Source organism: Amblyomma americanum, chromosome 2 (assembly GCF_052857255.1).
Source record: "Amblyomma americanum isolate KBUSLIRL-KWMA chromosome 2, ASM5285725v1, whole genome shotgun sequence".
NCBI lineage: Eukaryota > Metazoa > Arthropoda > Arachnida > Ixodida > Ixodidae > Amblyomma > Amblyomma americanum.
The window spans coordinates 150267356-150290449 of NC_135498.1; the positions used below are offsets into that span (position 1 = coordinate 150267356).

General features: G+C 44.6%; 1 protein-coding gene across 4 annotated transcripts in view; it reads right to left on the reverse strand.

Moving 5' to 3' along the window:
• LOC144121901 (rifampicin phosphotransferase-like) overlaps window positions 1-23094 on the reverse strand; it is a 212446-nt gene that overhangs the window by 101838 nt on the left and 87514 nt on the right. For all 4 annotated transcript variants that reach the window (XM_077655346.1, XM_077655347.1, XM_077655345.1 and 1 more), the window contains 12 exons: window positions 18829-18959; window positions 16034-16140; window positions 15540-15578; window positions 13855-13970; window positions 13710-13780; window positions 13565-13629; window positions 9557-9704; window positions 7958-8075; window positions 5686-5786; window positions 4460-4531; window positions 3701-3807; window positions 3185-3257 (listed from right to left, as the gene is read on the reverse strand). In XM_077655346.1, the coding sequence (XP_077511472.1) occupies window positions 3185-3257; window positions 3701-3807; window positions 4460-4531; window positions 5686-5786; window positions 7958-8075; window positions 9557-9704; window positions 13565-13629; window positions 13710-13780; window positions 13855-13970; window positions 15540-15578; window positions 16034-16140; window positions 18829-18959 (1148 nt within the window). The remainder of the gene's footprint in view (window positions 1-3184; window positions 3258-3700; window positions 3808-4459; window positions 4532-5685; window positions 5787-7957; window positions 8076-9556; window positions 9705-13564; window positions 13630-13709; window positions 13781-13854; window positions 13971-15539; window positions 15579-16033; window positions 16141-18828; window positions 18960-23094) is intronic.

Genomic DNA, 23094 nt, shown 5'->3' on the forward strand with positions numbered 1-23094 from the left:
CAAAGGTCTGCTCTAGAAAAATGTTGTGTGCACTCCGTAGCAGACGGTATTTCCTTGCAGGCGCAACGACTGACCACGGCAGGTTTCCCGCTTTCTGTTATAACACGTAGATGCGAAAAACTAATTGGCAATCTCAGGGGTCTCCGAACCATGAACGGGGGTGAAAAAACGGGAGCCGTAAGGAAAGCAGTGGCCATTCCCTACGCGCATCGCATGGTGCACAATCTGAGGAATGTTGCTCGTCGTTCTAGTGTGAACGTGGTCTGTTCAGCACCCCTAAAGCTTCAACGCCTGTGTCTGATGACTGGGACAGATGTCCAAGAATGGAAGGAAAAATGCACCCCTTTGCGTGTTCGGTGTGGCACGGACCATGATTTGTGGATTGTGTGTGCTCGGTGGTGTACTAGATTCCTTTCACTTGCCAAAAGGTGTATATCGGACAAACCGGGCGCTCCTTAAATATGCGCCTAAATGAACACGAATAAGCATCGTCAGATGTACCTAAACATTGCGCTAAGTGCGAAGATAAACAGAACTGTAAGGCGATATTGGAAAAAAAACCCGAAGTACTGTACCGGCACCGGGACCAGCATACCAGAGATATTATGGAAGCGTTTTTCTTAAAGAAGTAAATTAGCGCGTGCATCAGCCGACCCTCTATCACATTATTTGATGCGGAGATACGGCTCCTAGGCAATAGCTGATTTGCCATGGGTCATAGAAAAGTGCGCCCGGTGCTATCTTTTAAGTTTTTGAGTTGTTCCTTGTGTTGATTGGCTCATGTGATTGCTGACTTCGCCGTTTTATCAGTCGCTTTTATTTGTGTTTCCTCCTGAGTAAAATTTTAGTTGCGAGAGAGCGCTTGTGTTGTGCACCTCTTCTTCGTTACCTCTCCTCTGTTCTGTCAATTGCACTGTAGTTATGGAAGTCGAAAACCAACTTGCCCGATATATTGTACTGTGGAAGTTCATGCGAAGTACAAAGGGCGCTTCTGCATGTGTTGTGGGTCCTTTCCATGTGGTACCAATAGTCAGCGCTCTGTTGTGTTTCCACTCCTCTGTTCTGTCAATTTCGCTGTAGTTATGGAAGACGAAAACCAACTCGCCCAACAGATTGTACTGTGGAACTTCATGTCTTCTACAGAAAGCTGGTCGGCACGGGTTACTGCAATAGGCTTAAAGGTCTCGTTGTCCAGAAAATTAGGTGTCGGCGTTGTCGGCGTCGGCGTTGTGAGAAAAAAATGACAAGCATGACTCTGGAGGGTGGTGCCCAGATAACAACCTAGGAGGCATGTGGGCAACCTAGGTCACGTGACCTTGCGGCATCATCACAACCTGCCCACCGGATAGTGATCCAACTGCCGACCATATCTAATGACAGTTAAATTAAGGATTGGTCGTTCGGAAGGATCAAACTGGGCCGCACAAGGCGCGCAGCTGGCAGCACCTACCATTGCAGGGCTGTGGCGCATCGCTTAACCGCGGCACCACTGCGCCAGGAGAGGTATGAATGACTCACAGGGATGTATAAATATAAAGCAGGGAATGAAATTCTGGATATATGAAAATTAACCCACTAAGCTATGGCTCCATACGGTTAAGACGGAGGTTAAGTGTCCCTTCCAATTTTTTTTCCTTTTCCATGCGGTACCTTAAGTCAGCGCTCTGCGGTGCGTCTTCTTTGTTCCCTCAAATGACGGTAGCTAAGAAAGTTTATGTAATAGTACGGTAGCTACACTGTTACAGTTTTTAATTGGGAATGGACAGGCTTTATGTTGCCAACTTATAATCACACTGAGCTATACACTCCCAATAATAACACAAGAAAAATTATGAAATCACTGCGGCACCCATATTGGAGGAAGGCGCAAGCATTGACGGCTCCTCACCCCTCTTTGCCTAAATTAATCAAGTTCCATCATTGCCCATTTTGAGTTTTAAATCTTGGCGCCACACTTTGTTTTGAAATTTGGTGCCACGCTTCGCTCAGTCCACATTTCCGGTTTTTCAAATCCTGCACCACGCATTAGCTCCGCCTACTTCCGGTGTTTTGAAATTTGGCGCCACTCTTGCTCCGGTCCCACCCACTTTGTGTACATTTTTGGCTCTAATTAACGAATTACCCCACATGCGCCTCATGATTTCCCCTGGGAGATTTTCCCATGCTGTATCTAATGCAACCATTCTTTTTCTGATAACTCAATTCGTTCGAAGGTTATCGTGATGGGAAGCTAGTGATGACACGAAACGGCAAGCATAGCCGTGCAATGCTTCGCATTAATAACTGTGGTGAAGCAAATACCTAGCGAAAATGGTGCAGTACTTATATTTTATCCCACCAGGCTGATAGCCAGTGACACTGGGCTGCTGAAAAGCTTTTGATTGGCACCTATGCTTCTCAAGAAATCAGTGGAGTGTTTATCATGTGCAGTCGCATATTTAGGTTTGTAAGGAAAGTTTACGTGACGTAAACAAGCGGCTTATTCAACAACACATTTGGCGTTTTTCGAGTTCGACCGGGCAATGACATCGTAACCCCAAAAATGAGATGCAAGCAATGAGTATGTAGGTTGGTTACCTATGAAGAAGTGATTTGAATGTGAAAGCGCACCATTCGCCGGCCGTATAGCATCGCACTGGGAAGCCTGATTGGGCGACCGGCTTATGACTTCAGCATCAGCATTGATTGCATACCTCACGTAATAGCTAAAACACACGCCTGTCACTGGCGAAAAAGATTTTATGATAATCAGATTGCTGAACCAAGCGAAAAACCACATCACGCGGAACAAATATCACACATAAGTACAGAAAAATTAAGTGCCGGCAGCCATCGCAGGCTACTGCAGTTACGTTTGAAGATGACGGATATAGGGACTCTTCTTCCTCGTATCGGTGCGTCACTCTGTAAAATTCCCTAATTGTCAGCGAAAATTAAAAATACTTCATAAATTCGAAACCTTTTATAATGTCCATTATTTCTAATGAAGTTCTAAAATACATTTATAAAAATATTTATAGTATTTCGAAATTCATATTTAGGTTATAGTAAATATAAAAATTCAATATAATTTATAAAGAGTTTATGGTAAAACAATATCCTCTTGTAGAAAGCCTTATAAAATCCATTCCAGATGGCTTGCCATTTGCCTGTCATAGTTAAGTAAAATATAAAATATACCTACCCGAACGAAGGAGTCGAAGGCGACACGCATAAGGGATAAACTGAGTGGCGATGCGGCTCCTGGAACCACTTCACTGTGAAAATAAAGGCAGCAGGCATAACAAAAGCTTACTTTCAGCTGAGTGTGATTTAATATATCGCCTTAGTTTTGGCACAAGTGCACAGAAACGTAAGACAAATGCATTTGGTGTTTTACAGCAACGAAGGTTTAGATTCTAAATGCTTTCACAATGACAATATTGCATTATTCGGGAACGCACGCTGCTGCTTGCGACGCATGTGGTCGGAGAAATCAAGCGAGTAGTTACCGTCAGCGTCCGGGAGGACAGCGGTGCTCTGCTGTATTAAGTTTCCTCCTTTTTCTAACCGATTAACCGCACACCATGAAGAACACTCATTGTAGCCAACAAATGAGGAAGCAAAGTCTCTAAACCGCTCAAAATTCTAGATGATGTAAGGCTCATTTAGTACTCATTCAGGCGATGTCATTGGTGTAGTTGGAATACGAAATCCTCACGACATATTGGCTTTGGTAAACACTTCTTTCCCAGTCATCAAGCCGTTGTTGAATTCGTGGATCATCTCGCTGTCGGACTCCCTGAAGATTGTGGTAACTGGTCGACACTGCACAGCACAACATTTCATCACCTTTTCTCGGAACAATTAGAAAAAACTATTTTCAACACTTCTCAGCACTAAGAAGTCGGCGCGTGATCTGGCCAGCATTCAAGCGATTTGAAGTGCGACTAGCTTTTTGGGGTAAGCGGCGAGGTTCTTGTCTTCCAGCATCGTGTTGCTATCCTTTTGCCTGGAACACCGTATTTGCTTTATGGGCGTCTCGTTTATTCTTCGGCCTCGCGTTTCCTGCGTCTAAAGCTTGTCTTTGGATTTAGCGTTGCCTATTCGCTTGCCCAGCTGCGCCGTCCTGAAGAACTCAAATTCTGCTCTCTGTTCAGGTTTGTCGACTCTCTCGTGATTCGTTGCTGCCCCCGGTGAGAAGCACCCGTACTTGAGACACCTTTTCCCAGCGAACACATACAATGCAGCTAAAGTGTATTATCAGGGTAAAAAATTCGATGTGTAGGTAAAAAAGTATATTTTTCGTTACATTTAACACACGGCGTGCGGCCACGTTCTTCGGAGATAACGGTCAAGTTTTCAAGGCTGTGAGTGCGCACTGACCATCAAAGCCGAAGCCGAACGAAGTGCATGTGAGGAACTGTTCGTTTAGGTGCTCATCGCATTTATTGCTTTTTGCTCTTAAACAGCAACTTACCTGAAGCACGAAGAACTTGTCCTCTCTGATGGCCCACTCGATATCTTGAGGTGTAGTGCATATCCTTTCGATCTATTTAAAAATAGAGTTATTCATGCTATTAGTACAAAGATAAAATTCTAATTTCTTTCTATCCCAGGTTATTTTCGAGTAATGACAGTTAAACATTGTCTGAGGTGACGTCAGAAAAGGCACACTTTTGCTGATGATGCCGCGCTAGTAGTAATGCAGACAGCACACCGACTCATCTAAGGGAGCAAATTCTCATCGATACTTCTCGACACGCAAAAAAAAGTCCCAGCGCTATTGACAACTATTTGATATCTCACAAAAATACAAGACAGCGTTGCAACCACTGAGTGTAACAATACTAGTGAACATCCTTATTTATAACCAGAGCTCTGGCAGATTTAAGAGAAACAAATGCCACAGTGACACACCGGACAGCGATAACAATGTATATACACTAAATTTGAGGGCTAAGTTACCGCATTTAACTAGTGAACCGTGTTCCCATAGAGAATGTTAACTGTCCACCAGATTCATAATAATCAGGTACGGAATATATTATTCCGCAATTTCCCATCATTATTTCTGAAATGCATAATTTAAAAATGATTCAGAATGAAATAAAAAAAAGAGCATCGGCTTGGAAAGGCATCCAACTAATCGAAGAACACATCCCAAGCCCGCTAATTGAGGAAAATGAATCAACAAATTTGAAAGAAACCTAGCATCCTCCTTATTCTAATTTATAGTGCATGTTGATTTTAATAAGCTTTACTTTACGTGCGAAACCTGTGCTGGCGGCCGGAGCCCAAGATTATAGTCCTGGTTAGATTAGACCATCCAGGTTTTTTAGCTTGTGAGATCTCGCAAATGCATGTTATATCTCAGCGTCATTAATGCGGGTCCTTCACTGCAGGAATCGAACACGTGAATTGGATATCGTTAGCATTACACATAGAAGCTAAGCCATTGGGCCGGACGTTCAATTTTGTAATGGAGGAAACATTACTGTTCGACACCCTAACACGCCCAACGTTTTTAACTTATGGTCTTTTGGAATTTGAGGCCTGGCCTCTAAACTTTTTTTCTGGCAATACAGCTACAGTACATTACCCACGAAGCAGGTGCTGTTTCTTCTGTGCATCAATTTAGTCCCCGAGAGTTAGCCGCACGCCCATATACGAATATGAATGAATCGACGCCCTTTTCCAGTTTACCTGCGTGCCGATATAGGCCAGCTGTTCCACGTTTTTCTCCGAGATGCAAGCAGCGAGAGCCTTGTCCACGTCCACGGGTAGCGTGACCACACCGCCACTCTCTGAAAACGAGCACACCATCAGACACTCAGAATGGAAGCCTATCACGGTAAGCGAAAAGCCTTGCTTGTTGAGGACGAGGAGAAGGAGGAACAACTTTAAGAAAAGAAAAAAAAGGTCCTCAAGGGTGGGCTATTGTCCACCAGCTCACGGGCCTAGCTACATGGAGAGCTCTGTCCACTAGCCATGCTTGACCAGCAGATTGAGCAACTCGCAGAGCGCCCTCCCATTAGGACGGGGGAAGGGTTGTTGCTTTCGCAAATCACAGCCGCAGAGTAGGCACCGAAATGTCTCGAAGATGAAGAGTACAGTTAATGCTGGTGCTTCCCCGGCGAAGTATACAAGCCCTTAGGTACGTTGCCATGTAATGTATCGTCTTTAGAAGGGTAGCGAGGCGACATAGGGCATAGGTATTTAGGGTCGGGCATGCTGTTCCTCTTGTTATTGTGCTCCGCTCCTTGTCAAACCAACGCTGCAGCTTCGCTACCGGCCGTGTTGTAGACATCCTATCGAGGATAGATGGAGAGGACGAGAACAGGAGAAAGGTAGTAGGCTGCGGCACAACGCCTGGAGCTAGAGATGTCGCAACGTTTTAACATACGTAGCAGGGAGCAGTAGATGTGTGGGGAGCACAACCGCAGCCCCCAAATGTTGAAAGGGCACGGCACAGTTAAAGCGAAACAGACCGTCGTCTCTCTCTCGCGGGTCCGGTTACAGCACTGCTATCATTCCATCATGGTATTCGCTGCGATTGGGGGTAAGGCGACGCGTAACGACGGCTCAGTGGTAGTCTTCTTCCCAGTGCCATGCTGCAAGCTCTGGCGCATACTGGTAATGCGGATGCTCAGCCGGAGGCGGAGAGTAGCCTTAATGTTAGAGGCGACCGATAGGTTATTGTAATACTCCTATTACAGCAATTGCTGTCAAAGGCACGGTTCCCGGTATTGCGGCGTCGGCGCCGTGACAACGCTGCATGCTGAGTGGTCACCATGCGGTGGCTTGAGGCATGACGTCACTGCAAAGCGCCACACTGATTAGTACACATGCAGTGACGACACTGCAACGCTCCAGGCTGACTGGTGTCAGCATAATAATGCCACCTGTGAGAGCACGGTCATATGCGTACTCTACCACAGAAGAAGACAAATAACAATTAAGAAACAATATTACGTTCACCACCACCCGCAGCTTTCTTTCACTTTCGCGTTACACAATGCTAACCGTTCTGTTAGTTTTTTTGCGTTATATCGTTTTGAAGCTGGCATGCGGAAAAGACAACAGAACTAGATTACAAGGCATTTAGAGAGCGGAGCATGCGAATGCTCTTGCCCAAGGCAGTAATGGTTTGAACTTTTTGAATCACCTCTCTGCTTGTACCTTTCTAAAGCGCGAAGAGAAGCAACATTAAAGTACGTGCATTCGGAGACGACGGGTGGGGCAGATACTGATTATGTTGAAAGCAACAAGATGTCATGGCTTCTGATGCATTGGTAGTATGGCCTCTCGGCGATCTGGCCATTGCAGAAAACCAACTTGCCTTTTACCACGACCAATCGATGAAATCAGCTCCCTCAGTCTAAGTACTCTTTTTCAAGAACCAGAACCGCTTAGAAATGCGACCGAGAAGAACATGAAGGAGTAAAAGTATCGTCCCTTCATCTAAAAAAATCAGCGTGTGGCATTGAGCCTTGGGCCTTTGTCACGATCTAACCCCTCACTGTTACCTTCTAGACATTTTGACTTTAAAAATCTGGCCTTGGGCCTAATGTGCCTTGTTCTGGGTAAGCTGCACAAGACGCAGAAGTCACTTCACGTTTAAGAGAGCGTAGACCTTCAGGCTTTCGTATCGGCTTTCTTATAATAAAAACAACCAAACAAATTTTTGTCACATAATGCAGAAACCAGATATTTAAATATCACTTTTTTAAGCTATATGTTTAGAACTTATCGTTAATATGATAAAAAACTGCACACCAGCTTTAAGCATGGCTAAAGCAGCAGCGAAACAGGCAGCGCTAATAGAACAGAAATTTCTTTAAATGTGGTCACGCGTGTTTCACAGTGTTATAGTTGAGTTCGGCATGGCGGTTCGATTGCGCCCACGGTAAAATGTGCTTCTGAGTGGTAGTGCGTGATAAAGTGTTAACGTTGCCTTAGCATATTTAATGCTTACCGGATAAGGCTGTGTACACTGATTTGCGGCCCAGCTGTTGAGACTGAATGCGAGGCCTTTCCACACCCGTCCTCTTCAGCATGAACGTGTCTGGTTCGGCAGAAGCAGACACTACGGACTGCGTATGTGAATTACAGGCATGTGGCGAGTAATAAAAGACGACTTTCAAGCAGCAAAATCTTCAGAGATGAAGAGATAAATACAAACGTGAAACAATTTCCTACATCACTTGAATTTCACAAGTGCCACGCAGTGCTCTGGCTACAGTGAGCACTCACTTGTTCGCATGCCTAAATGTCCTCTAGGGCACTGGGAATTGTGGAAAAAACGCAACATATTGCTTCAGACGCACACGCCTCTACAAAGCAATGCTATCGCGCCCACAAATGCCGAAAAAAAGGCATAACGGCGTTACGAAAGACACTGTACAAGGTAGCATTTATTCACAGTAAAGAGGAAGAAAAAAGCAGCACGAAGCTTGAAACCGTGCCCAACTAAACACTTAATAAAATCTTCAGATATGAGCAACATTTCTTTAAAAAAACGTGGTTCTTTGAATACGAGAATTTACTCGAGAATACGGGGACGATAAGTTTAGCTCGTTCACAAAAAACACTATTTTTATTATAACTAAAAAACCAGCACAATGCTCATGTATGATGCCTCTTATGCGAAAATGGCTTGAATTCTATCAATGTTTTCTACTGCCACGTTTTCGTTCGTATTTTATGTGCACAAAAGTAGACTACATGTCAGTGGACTAGAACCTGCCACCTCAACAAAGTACACTATTGAACCGGCGTAAATTACATCCGAGAAAGCTACGCATGTTTCGAATGCACTCTTGTTTGGTAGAGCGGCCTGGAAAAACTTTTTACATAGCTGTTAAGCCTGCGTTTGACACAGACACTATAGTTAATTTGAGAGCGAAGGAATAAACTCCCCAAAAAAATAAATGACGTTGGAGACCAACCCGCGCAAGCGGTTATAACTAAGCCAAATAAATAACGTCTTAATATGTATAATCTGCGTTAATTCGAAGATCCGCCCCGCTTTGTTGTCTGCTAGAACATCTCAGCGATGGAGACTTTAAAAAGTTAATTGTGGACTTTAGGAGAAATAATGAAATTTCTTTATCATACTATCGGTACCATTTTACGTGTGAGTGCCAAAACATATAATTCAGAGTTCTTTCAGCCTTGAACGAACTGGACTGATATAAAATGGCATGAACACACAATCACACATACAGTTGTTATTAATGTTTGGTTTTTGCGCTACTACGCATTTCCAATAAAATATTTGTTAATCAGCGCCGTTTCTGTCAGTCGCTTCTGTTTTGCATTGCGAGAACAATTTTTCCTATAGTTGAGCAGGAACGTTACTAGTTAAGCTTTTTCAAGGAACGTGTAGTCAGAGGAAAGTTTTTTATGCTACATTGTAATAAGCAAGAAAGTCATCCAGCAATTAAAGCAAAATTTACAGCAGTACTGATATTGTACTGTAAACACATGAAATGAACATGCCAAAGATCTGACCAGAGAGAGCTTTAAGGCGGCCGCTATCATGCTTCGTGGAAAAGGAGCAAGTGCCACATACCTCGCCCAGGCCGTAATTGGCCGTGACAGTTATCAGTTCTGGGTTTCCGGTGAGTGGGTCACAGGTAAACATGACACCTGCAGCGCTTGCGTCAGCAAGTTCTTGCACGACCACTGCCATTGGTACGTCCAGAGGCTGTCCGTACTGCCTGCGAGTGTTTCGCTAATATACTTGCAGAACTGGTTTTCTTTCACACTCTCCAGCATCAAAAATTAGCGGACGCCTAGACACTGCGCAGCATTGGTTGCGACAGCACAAAAAGCCTGTCGAAGCGTTTTTCTTCACTTCTGGTTTTCTGAGGACACCTTTAGTTGTTACTTCCTGTTGTGTGGCGTCCCGTTGTAAATGACGCCACATGACATGACATGCTTTTCATGACCAAGCATGGCGTGTCATGCTTGGTGATATACCTCATCATACACACCGATCAAGTGTAATGAAGTGACCCTACACATGGCATTGACGCAGGTGTGATACCGGACTCCGCCAAATAAGCATAGCGGCCTGCAGCAACAAATATGAAGCATTTCTAAGCTGCTTCAGAATAATTGACAGCGATACCGATTCACGGCAATAAGTATGCTCAGCAGAGCTCACTGGGTATGTTGATCGCCGACACGCACGGTCTGACAGTGCGGTGCGCGTTCTCAGAGGGCTGCTATCTCCGGCGACATCTTCTCTTTGTGGGGCACTGGAGGCGCTCAACGAGAGACTGTATGGCGCTAGGAATCGTCGGATGTCGGAGGCCAAGGCTCATTACGGGCGTGAAGGATGACAGCCTGGCCGTCATCTATATTTCCACAACAAGTATTCAATTGGTAAAGCACACCGCCCCAAGAGTGGCAGTGGCGCCAGCCAGAGAATAAAAGGCCCGAGCCGGTAGGAAAATGCAGGGTAAAACGAGGTATGCGGCAGCCGCCGGCGCTGAGAGGAGGGCGAGAGAGATGCCCAACCTGGAAAGAAGGATAGCCCGCATGGACGCGAAAAGAAAAGAGAAAAGACCAGTCAGTTCGGTGACAAGCATTGCTCGAGACGACGACGCTGGCTATCAGTCCTCCGGGACCTCAAGCGACAAAACTTTCGAGGGAAAAGCTGAGCCTCAGCGCCGTGTCGTTCGCTTTCTTGTCTTTTGTGCTCGTCTTTGTTCGCGCTGTTTGTTCAAGATGCTTAACCAACTAGCCCGCCAAAACGTGTTAAAGAACAAGGTCAACTCCGCAGTCCCTCCGTTCCTTGTGGCCCACGCCTCTGCATCATGTACTCTTTAACGTGCATTTGTTGAATATATTTGTTTTGTTCCAACTGAGACGAACGGTGTCTCTGTGCCTGTCCGTCCCGTGCGAACCCGCGCAGTATGTGGGTCATCGCAACGGTATTGTGCCTTTGATCATCGACTGCTGGCCCGGCGCACAGAGGCGAAACTGGCTCAAGTGAGCGCCAGTGAACGCCACTTTCTGGGCGCCGTCTATCCGTCGGAGCTCTTCCTGTTAAGCTTCATCGCTCTTACCCTCAGCTCCTCCTCCGATTTACTTTCCATGCTCTACTAGGTTTCAACCGGGGTCGCATCTGCGGCATTGTCATCGAGTCGAAATAATGCCCTGTAACAGCACTCTTCCCGCTGAAAACGATTTTTCGAGCAGAACTTCGTATCAGAAAGCTCCTGTATGAAAGGAGGGTTATCTGGACACGCCAGAAAGTGTACCTTACCCTACCTGCGTATTTTCATGGGCACAACGGTGGGTGCGGTCCAAGTCAGCCGCGAAGTGTGCGGTGTTAGACCGCTACCACATATTGGCGAATGCAGAGAACATTTCACCGCTACACGTTTCATGTCACCCCGGAAACAAAGACGTGGAACCAGTAGCAAGTAAATGTACGATTGGACGATGGAATATGGCCCCAACCGCAAAGGGTTAAGACTATAAGTAGCATCCAAAGACAAGTAGTGACAACCGATACGGATCACAAGAGTGAAATAATAACGAACATAAAAATGGCATAGAATGCCTTTGTAACGAACTCTGAGATCGTGAAATGCACCTTACCAATATCCCACAAAATACAGTAGATAGCAAGTCTGTCTCACCGGTACGCACTTTTGGGGTAGAAACGTGGAGGTTAATCGAAAGGGTTCAATTTAAGTTGAGGACTGCGCAACCTGATATGGAAAGGAAAATGGTAAATGAAACGTAAAGGGACGTGAAGAGTGCAGGATGGGTCTGGGAACAAAGGCAGGTTAATAAAATCCCAGTCTAAATCAAGAAGAATTAGGCTTTGGCAGGGAAGGTAATACGAAAGCAAGATAATCGAGGTTCGTTAAATGTAACATCATGGGTTCAAAGAGAAGACAAGCGTAGTAGAAGGCGGCAGAAAGTTCGGTGGGCGGATGAGGTTAAGTTTGCGGGGATAAGATTACCGCGGCAGGCACAGCACAGAGTTAATTGGAGAGGTCTTTGTCTTGCAGTGGGCATGGTTGGGTTGATGACGTTGATGACGATGTTGCAAAACGCGCAAACCTAACTGCAAAATCGAAAAAGTCTTGGTACGGAATGGCGGAGGCTTTTTTGTCCCCTACCCAAGAACAAATAACGTAGCAGCGTAATCTGAACCACGTCCCTTCCCCACCCTCTATTGAGAACAAGCTTTCTAAGGGTACCATTTCCCATTACGTGCATTACGTGACCACAAGGCATGTACTTGTGACAGCATCCTCTTCCAGTAACAACAAAAGAGCGTTTTCGTTGGCAAGCCCGACAACGTCAGTCTTTGGTTGCAATGTACAATTTTAGCCTTTATGTTTACGCTAAAAAATCTAATATGTAGTTAGAGAGGTTTAGCATAAGGCGATGCGTCATACAATTCCACAGGCAGCTTGTGCAGATGTCCTGGAGAGGCGCACGCTTGCCAATGCGCAGGAGAAGCGGGATCCCCTAGTAAGCGGATCACTCTAGCGCAGCGCCAATTGCATGATGCTAAATATCTCGGTTATCATTCTCCATAGCATGAAAATGACTCCTGTATGCATTGAGAATAATCGTCGCTGTGAAGCCCTGTTACTGTTAAAGAGTTTACCCGATGTCTAGGAGCGCGGAGTGAGAAAAAAGTCAATTCACGTTTCTTATTGTCGTGCAGTTTTCTTTGACGGCCTCATTCAAGCTAACCAGAAAGCTGTCGGTGACCTTCATCTCTCTGACGCCACACGAATACATCTACACTCGCAACCAAAAATTTTGATAGCGAAAAATTAGAGAAAAACTTCACAATGGTGCCGCCTTTGCACCCAACCTAATATAGATACCTTGCACACACGGGTGTTCTTCAAAATTCATAAAGCGTCATCAAATATCGAGCTATGGTGTCGACATGCAAAAAAATAAGATGTTTCTTTAAAATGGGGTGCCTTAAGCTTTTGAAAAGGAGTGCACCTGATCGCTCAGTCAATGTCTTGTCTCTTCCGTAGGATGTTTGCGCTCATATATATTACGTCTCTCCTGCACCGACCAGCATTGCATGTCGATTTGATCGCACATTTCCGCTGTTCTGTGATTAGCAAAAGTTGTGTCTCACTTTTCTTATGCTCTCACGATGCGAAACTACATTGAAGTAAATTCTTCGGAAATATCGACTGACAGATGCACTAATTTTATCGGCAAATAGAATATAAAGGAACGTGAGTTCACGCTGTGTTTTGATAAAGAAGCTAATTTGTAAAATTCCGTTCTCCACGGATAGCATGACCGCTTTGCAAACAAAAGCGGGAAAGCCAGCCATTGGTCGGCCAACAGTAATGGCGTAAATGTAAGCATCCATCTCCTGTCTTTTCAAAAGGAGGATGTCCCACTAGTGGCCGGTAAGGAACCTGATTTTTAATGCTACTTACATTCATCATATTACCTGCTTTCCATATGCTGTACACTTAGAAAGGGAGGTGCCGGGCTATATTTATGGCATTCCACAAGTCATGACGATAGAACAGGTCATTTACTGAGATTCAAGTCCTGCGATACTTACCTTTTGTAATTCACATTAGTGAAACTGAACTGGGAAGCCCAACACTGTACCACACCGCGGAGAACCTTGAAGAGAAAGAATTGCCAATGTAGCAAGCATTCAGTGTTAAAGCAGGCGATAGCAGATGTCCGGACTATTGCCTTACATTTTCGTGGCCCTGAAGCCCAAGAAGTGTTGTCATTTGACCGGCCGCTGACATGTCCTCAGAGTCTTCTCCTGAAATCGACAGGAGTCCGGTGTGCCTGGCCACTCGGGCGGGAATTGTAACAGCATTTGAGACATATACTCACCCAGAGCTGATGACCTCACAGCAAATTTTGTATGAGGAGGAAACTTGCCTAGCCGGATAGCGACCTCCTTGCGTACTTGTTCTGGCATCTCCAGCTTTTCCAGTGCAGCCACTACCCTGATTAACCATGCGATTATTCACAGCAAGAGAACAAGAGCGCACAAATCAAAGGCCACGAGCATGTCCAGTGCTGCTTCTTTACAGCCAGATTGAAAGTCTTTTATAGTGAACATGAAAGCACAAGGCCGCTTGAGGGGGAAATGGTGTAGACGATTGTGGGTTATTTCTGTATTAGTGAAAAGAAAATGGCTGCACTAGCCTTATGCGTTTGACCGCAAGACAACATGCGTTAACTTTTGCATGTTGGGAAATGCCGGTAAACGACCTCTTGTGATTATTCACTATACAAGAACACTTTGCGAAGGAACAACACTAACGTTAGTTCTTAGCTGCTGAGTGGAGCAAGGTCATAGTTCGTGCCGTATAGACAGGGGGTGTACGGATCTGTTTTGCGCATTGATATTAGACTTAACAACACAGCTAACAATCTGAAACTTGAGATACTACCCACGAGGGATTAGTGGCTTCGACTCGTGGAGTTTTCTGTGAGCAAAAGCGCAGAGCCTCGTTTTTTTTCTCGCCTGGCGCATTCCCCTCAATCTGCCGGCGCTTAGCCTGTTTTGTAATGAGTGTACGCTACACATTTAATACTGGCGGCCAGCGTAGGAGAAGTGCAGAGATTTGCATGTTGGAAATGGAAACACATACTCGTCGAATTATGCTCAACAAGTTGAACGATCTTTCACAAACAGGAAGGGTGACGTCAGAGACATCGAAAGGGGGGGGGGGGGGGGGTTTAAGTGCAAAATTCCACTCTAGCAAAATCCGAGCGCTCGTAATTAAGGTGACTGCATCCGCTTTGTCGCCCTCGCGGCTCATCGCAGAGGGCACGCGGGTCATGCACATTGCAACATATAGCAAACTCTCGGGCTTAAATCCTCGAGTAACAGCGTAAAACCGCTTTCTAAGAGCATTTGAATTAAGCGTGAAATACGCGGTGAAGAACAGAACACTTTTATGGCAGAGCTGAAGACCGACTGTAACGAAAAGAAAGAGCCACTTGTTGCGATTTCGTGCTTCGTAAGCTACAAAAAAACACACACATGTTGCTGGTTCCCACTTATGCATTTTAAGAACGCCTTGAGCAACCATTGTCGTCGTTTTTCTTTAGGATGTACCAAGAGTACGAGACCGCAGACCGATCTCTAGACGGCAAGTAGAAAGCGGATTTAAAGTGCGCAAGCTGGTCAGCAATGAAGTCCCAGAGTCTCCGCTCGGCCGTAGAGATACCGTTCAAGATATAACATCTTGGTTATTTCGTAGTAAATTTTGCTGTGATTGTAGATATTACATGGCAGCTGGGTTCTTAGTGGCAGGAATTACACATCCCTTTGTGACGTTACACAAACTCAACTCGGCTCTGGATAACACTCAATTTAAGAAAATTATATTTATTAACGTAAAACTTTTTCCTTCGATAGAACCCAGCGTCCCCTCGAAAACTATGCATTTTGGCGTTCAAATGCCCAGTATACCTGTCTAACTGAAGAGCTGAAGCGCGTCAAGAGCTACAATCTTTTAAAAGGCTAACATTCGTTCGACATTTTGAAGTATAGCTCTACTCACCGGCTGCAAACGTCTTTTAGAAGGGCTGCACCATCGTTCCTGTAAAAACGTTGTAGCAATAGTCAGAATTGATTTACAAGTTCACTTCACTGCGCACAAAACTCGCTCGGCATTTCGAGTTCATGCAAGCCTCCCTTTTTCGCCATCACAGCTACCTTAAAAAAACATCATGGGAAACACGCGGCATTTAAAGTGAGGATTATTGATATGCTTAAAATATCAAGAATATACGCAGCGCACATAGTTAAGGTTTACTGTGAGATTCTTTTCATAAATCTCCACTCCCGCATGGACGATTCCTTGCAGCATCCGCGTAAGGCGCACGCAGTTATTGTTCGTTAAAATACCTGACCATTGGTAAGCGTGATGGCTGCAGCAACGCTAAACAATCCTACCACTGCACTGACAACACCCATACGGATGCGTTTTCGTCTTATTCGCCGCACATGAGCCCGCTTTGCACGATGACTTCTCAGAAGGAAAGAAAAACTTACCCTGTCATTGTGTTCTCAATCTCCTTCAACAGCTTCCTGAACTCCTCTCTTGAGGCTAAGAGTTCATAGGACTTCGTTGTCACCACAAATCCGCATGGGACTGAAAACTAGATGCGTGCGCAAAGAACGGACAATCATCAGCATCAGAACATATTCTTTGAGGGACGGGCGGGACTTGCACTATGGCATTATTTAAGTTTAAGGACAAATAACAGAATGAATTTACTTTGCATGAATCCGGAAGACTCAGTGCTGTCCTAGTGAAAGACTGCGACAGCATCGGGATGTTTCCCAAATGCCGATTACCGTGGGCAGAAACGCAGTCGGGATCAGATGGTTCAAAAGGAAGCATCAATTTAAGCTTATGATGCGACTGGTTGCCTTGCAACAAACAGAACAAACAGAAACCAAGAATGCTTCATACAATATCAGTAAAACAAGTGCGTGAGTGAGCACTGCATGAACAGTGCTGACCGAGACTGAAATCAAGCTAATCGAAGAAAAGTCAGCAAGAGCGGCAGTGGGTTATTCGTAGAAGTAGTGATGTAGCATGTTCAAGGAGAACTTTCGTCCTGAACGAAACAATTGCTTTTTTCTCGCGCACTTTGCAGTTTCTCAATGTCATGTGTATCCATTTTTAGGAACTACAAAGAGGAAGAAAGCGAAATAAACATGATATACTAATTAGTTGCAATGAGAGCTGGGACAGCGGCACGCATGGGAAAAGCGAAAGCTGACAGGTAATTTTTGTTTTCTCCGCGTTTCTCTTTTTTTCGTCATTACCATCGCGCGGTTTGTATTACGCGCAGGAATGAACGATGAGTAATTTTAAGTCACACCGCAGTACTCAACTCCAAGTTTATATGATTTTTTTTTTTGCAGCCGTGTACGAGCTCCTCCTTACATGGCCCCACTGGTACGCATATCACGCTGCACTCGCCATAAACGCAACATCTGGCGTCCTCTGGCACGCACCGTCGCCTTTGCATATTCGTTCTTTTCTCGTACCACCGCCGACTGGAGTGACCTTCCTGACGACTCTGTGATAACATGTGCCGCGAACTTCGCGCGCAGAGCCAACAGTTATCTGTTATCATCATAGCACATGACTACTAAGTACGACATGCAAAACATTGTACATACCTCTTGTGTAATGTCCCTGAAAAGGGGGCCTTTAAGGAAATAAAACTGAAGTGAAATTTTATTTTGCGTGCTTTCTTACATATTCTTACTTATATTCTTACAAAATACTCCTGCGGAGCGCCACAGCCAAAATTAAACGTACCTATATACATACTTCTCTGCACTAACAAGAGTTAAATGCTGCGGCGTTTGAGGAATGAATATAAGCAGCCGTGTAGAAATAACCCCTGATATGTAACGCTCATCCAGGACGCATTTTAAAGCGAATAACAGACACACTTCTGCTTTTTTGAGCTACGAAAGTTTCGTATTTCCGATAAAATGCTTCAGACATCGAGCAGATCCGCAGTATGCAGGAAAGAAGGGCAGCCTGTGACTTCTGTCGGGCCACCGGCGACGTACCGCCTCACTTAACGCACCGCAGAGTGAATCTGCGGAATCTTCCTTCAACTGCCGGTGACTGTAGCGCTGAAAAGAAATAGTGATTTTTCTCTTTTCCTTCATTGAGAATTATCAGTCGTTTTGATACATATTCCCTGAATGCTCATTATCAGTGCATGTCTAAGTACGAACTGTGGTGATGCCCGAAAAGACCTAGGGAAATAATTTAATCCTTCTTTTTGTGTTCGTTGCCGTACCAGAAATATGATTTTCCCCACGGAAGCATACGTAAGCTCTCGTTTTCCTTATGTCTGAATGTCCTGTAATCGTCATAAAAAATAATGATTTCTTCTCCTGCCAAAGAAAATCACACCGAGGTTACTATCGAACGTTTCAGCATTAAGCTCTGGTGTGAAAGCAAAGAAAGGTGTCGAGCCAGAGGACCCTGATACCCATCCTTGTCTAGCAGCGGGTTTCGAATTAACCACCTCCCGCAGCCTAGTCAGACGGCCCAACTAGGCCACCCGTCGCGTCCGACCCTCTTTCCATCACTCTCTCCCCCTTAATTGAAGAAAGGATTCCCTTGCATCCACATCTCCACCTGCCACCTGCCTTGGATTGCAGGTGCCGCTGCGGGTGCCGGCGCCGACGACGCGAGACTGAGGACACGGCTATTAAAAGCTAATACTGTGAAAACCGTAAGCGGTGGCACCTTTTCTTTCATTCGTGCCCGCAGTACATTCTGAAACACATTTACCGATCATAAGCGTAAGATGGGTGCGTGCTCGCGTGTGTTATGATTTTTTTTTACTACTGATAGATTGGTAAAAAGAGCGTGCGTTCTAGGCTTTCGAAATTATTTTCAGCATTGTACATGAAAACGTAAAGAAAATTTGCTACTCAGTTATGACACGAACAGTAATGGCCTGTGGAATGAAGGTAGGTAAGAAGAACCTGATAACCAAATTTTGTTAGAAACGCCTCAGTGGGTACAAACAAGCGTACTAAGCTAGGGCATGACATAGAATACGATTATGATCTTTGTAGTACTGTCTCCTAAGGAGCGAACGCTTTCCATGCGTGGAAGAATATACAATAAAGGCTACGCTGTTGGTGATAGACAGGGCGGAAAAAAAACCGAAAAGTAACCCTAGATTCGCACCTGGAGCGATAGTCATGACACACTGAAATATTGCAAAAAATTGTAACATTTCCGCAGCGTGGCTGAAAGCCTACGTTGTCTTATGCATTTACAGTACTGATTTCCTCACCGTCCCGAGTTCTGTGGCGATGGATTGTAACACGGCAAGAGAGGATCCTTTTCCGCCGGTGAGTTCAGGAATCTTGCTGCACGCGTCTTGGATATCCGACACTAGCGGAGCCACCACGGGAACATGTTTTTCTGCGTATCAAGTGTTACAATTCGTGAGCAGACATTAGGATAGGACAACAAGAGGGGAAGCGCAGCCTTTGTTAGGTGGGACAGCGTAAATTGTGATAACAGCAATTAGACGGTCGCTTGCGATCTGGAAGCATACTAAAGAAATCAAAACTCAACCCCCGCAATTCTGTTCAAAACAGGAGAGTGAAACTCGTAATTTGGTATAACGATAAAATAAAGAGTAACATTCGCACGGTCACAGACATAAATGATTCTACAAACGGCAGGATAGCATTTGTTATCATAGCGAAAAGCCATGTTCCAAATGTCGCACATGGCTCTGTTCTCCATAAGAGAGGCCCCAACGCTCCCCAAAGCAGCGGCGAGCCCAAGCGGCTACTCTAGTAGCGTAGCGTGATAGGCACTAGAGATATTTTTTTTCATGACCTATTACGCAGAAGCACCCAAGATTTTATGCATGAAGTCATTTCTACGTGCGACAATTGCTTGAGAATATTCATGCTGGATGAGCTTTAACAAGGCTGACGCATTTGTTGTGCCACATGATTTTTTTTATTTTTGTGAAACAATGAACTAAGTCACTAATACGCGCTGCGAATACACACGAACACCCGGTCAGTAAATGGTGCATTCTAATACCGGAAAGCACCATTTTCTAGTACTTTGATTCAGAGATATAAAAAACAGGAAATGCCAAATGCCATTGGCGCTATCCTGAGCTAATGGCGTCCGTTAGGAATACATGACATGATATTTTCTTCTCGATATCTTAGTAATGCAAGACACCCATCCTAATTAATGTTGCCAATATTATCACTAAAGCCAAAGGTCCAAAACCAGGCGCCTAGTATTAGTGTATGTGGTTAACGAGAACAGAAAACTGGGCAAGGTGGATCCCAATTCGGCTATCCAGCATAGATACATATTTTTTTCATCATTTCAAAGGTCATGTTTAATTACAGGAACTACGAATAACATTGCAGGTTATTTCACGGAAAATAGTGGTTTTAAACGCGTGCAGAAGTTTATCTGTAGGACTTGAACTACGTTTGAAAAATGAGAGTTAGTGATATATACTTGCTAGCTCATTAGTAGCATGTTTTTGCAAAGTAAAATAATGTTTTAAAAAGAACGAAGCGTATATTCGAAATAGGTTATTCTACGCTGCAGTTAATAGGAAGAAATTTTTTGAAATAATGAATGTGCTGGCATCGGAGCTTAATTTAGTACAGCGGGAACATATAAAGCACAACTCGTTTCAAGCTTACACGCCTCCAATTTTCATGAGGAGCAGTTTGCTTAACGTGTAAAACAAATGTCCGGTCAACTTGAAAGCACAGAACACAATGTCCAAGACGGTCCAGCAGATGTTCATGGGAACAAGACTAAGAGACCTTAATAAATACTGCAGCGCAGCAGTAAACAGAAGGCAAAAGAACAGACACGAACAGAGTGTGCGCTAGCTTCTAGCAAGTTTTATTTTTTCGGAGCAGCATATTTATACGCCATATTATGACAAGATGTTATCAAAGGTGCGAGCAGGATCAATATACTATGCTGTACTGTGTACATGACTGTATTGGGGAGTAACATTGTGTTTAGTTCATAAGCCTGTCGGATGTGTCAGAGAGCAGCTTTATAGAGCTTTCAATTTTCTTTTTTTGAGCCAACTTCCATTAACTGCAACAGAAAACCCCTTCCTTTAGAAAGAGGGAAGGAAGGAAGGAAGGAAAAGAACTTTAATGGAATAGGAGATTTTAGAAAGAGGGGTATTATAGGGTCGTACACAGACTCGGTTCTATGTAACCTGCGTTCAGCTAAACTTCACAAGGCTGATGTCGGTCGCTTGGAGAATAAGTGCGTGATTATAGTCTTTAAATTTACTGATTTTTTTATTCGTTGTTAACATCGACTTTGGCTCACTAGAGTCAAGGACTAAGCATTTTATGCATGACGAAATTTGGTATTACTCCTCCCGTTTAAAAACGTGAACAGCCCATAAATGATTCCATCAGATATTTAGACATTAACTTCCCTTTTCACGCTAATCGAACACGAGGGTGTTATCAGCTGTGGAGTAACAATCCTGAACTGCCAAACCACTCAACACGCTAAAAAATATTGAAAAGACGCAATGTTAACGTAAGTTTTCAGAATGCTTTCCAGAAATCTTGTGTACACATGACGAGCGGAAGCTTTCAACAAGTTTTATTTAAGGGGGTCTAACGTCCCAAGCCTGTCAGGCTATGAAAAACGCCGTAGTGAAGGACTCCGGAAATTTCCACCGAATGGGGTTCTTTAACGTCCACTGACATCGCACAGTACCCGGGCGCCTAGGACTTCGCCTACATCGAAATTCTAACGCCACGGCCGGGAACAGCCGAAGAGGCTGACTAGTGGTGGCTACCTCACTTATATTGAGGACTCTGCAGCAGAAAAGATTCTGATGAAGGAGAGAATATGAAGTAAAAAATAAATGTAATCAGCATACGTTGCTTCGTGAACGGAAGTACTGTGTAGTAGCGCCATACATCGATTTCATATAATTTGGAAATATTTGGGCAACGGGCAAGTGCCACCGTCGTGGTGTCGGCCCTGACGAAACTTGCAGCGTTGTGCGCGGTAGGAAAGAAAATAAAAAACATCAGTCGATTTGGATAATTATGCCAAATACGGATATGTGCGCTAACACGACGTCAATAGTCGGTTGAAGTCAGCTCTCTATCCCTGCCACTATGCATTACATCTCACTAGGTTGTACCAGGCTACCACCCAATTACCACCCCAACTACTACTTCCGTTTAGCTACTGTGCAAGCATCATTCGAATCACGTTCTCCTCCTAACCTATGCTGATCATTCCGCTTAGCTCGGTGCACATAGGGGCGGTGCCGCCTTATTCGCGCCCCAGGTTCTCACCTGGCTAACACCGGCTACACCCTGGCAAGTAAGCCACCCGGTGGCCAGGTGAGCAGTGGTGCAGTGGCACAAGACAGGTGATATGGCAAGTTCTATGTACAAACGTTAGCGACGAATAAGAGATCTTCACAAGAAAGGTATACAGGACAACGCGCTACTGACAACCAATTCCTTTATTGAAAGAAACACGTGAAAAAGAGGCATATCGTCACACAACCTATCAGCTGCAGCAAGCGTCAGAATGATATAAAGGGTCATAAAAGCGATAAAAGACAAAGAAGATGCTAAAGGTGCTGGGTGGTGTTGAAGTCAAAGAGGAAGTCTCCAAGGTCTTGGCAAAAGGAACGAAGTTCAGTCTTGTGCCAACTACAGTGGCTCATGAGCTCCTGTCTCTGAATAGGCGAATGGCGGGAAAGGCACTGCCGGAGGATCGTGAGATGCCTGCTTGATGGAGTGAACGCGCTGGCTACGACGGCTACCAAGGGAGCCAGTGGATACGGGTCTACGGTCAACCAAGTGGTGAAATATTTCAAAGAGAACGACATTCGTATGCTGCAAGCCGGCAAGGAAGGTGGTTTTGTGGTGGTGCCAAAGGGGGATTATAATGGAAAAGACTATCGTGCCGTTAAGAACTCTAAACCGGCTAAACTCAAGCAAGTGAAGGCTAATTCAAGAGTCATCGCCCTATGCAATGAATTGCAACTGCAAAGGTTAGCAAAGTCTATAAGTGACAGCAAGGGCAAAAGTCTTAGCATGTTTTTTACAGCTAAGACCCACAAAGAGGATGTACCATTCCGTTGCCCTGTAAGCGAACGGCGGTCTTGGAAACACCTTGTTAGTCAGTTCCTGTTGAAGCATCTTATCCAGCTTGTCGTCGCTGATCATTTTGCAACAAAAAACTCTTTGGGTATAATTTAATTCTTCAAGATAATGAGCAACTTGACTATTTCTTTTCTGTTGATGCGAAAGATCTTTTCTTTTCCATTCCCCATAAGCAACTGTTCACAGCCGTTCAAGTATGCATTGAAGAAAGTGGGGCCACGTCCTCTCAGAACTGTAGCTGGTGTGTCACCAGAGAATGTGATGACTTTGTTACAATTTTACTTTATTACTACAATTATGCAGTGTGAAAGTTGATTGTTTATACAGAAGAAAGGAATTTTTATTGGCTCTTGTGTTGAGGCGGTTCTAAGGCAGATTTTTCCTTTTAATGTTTG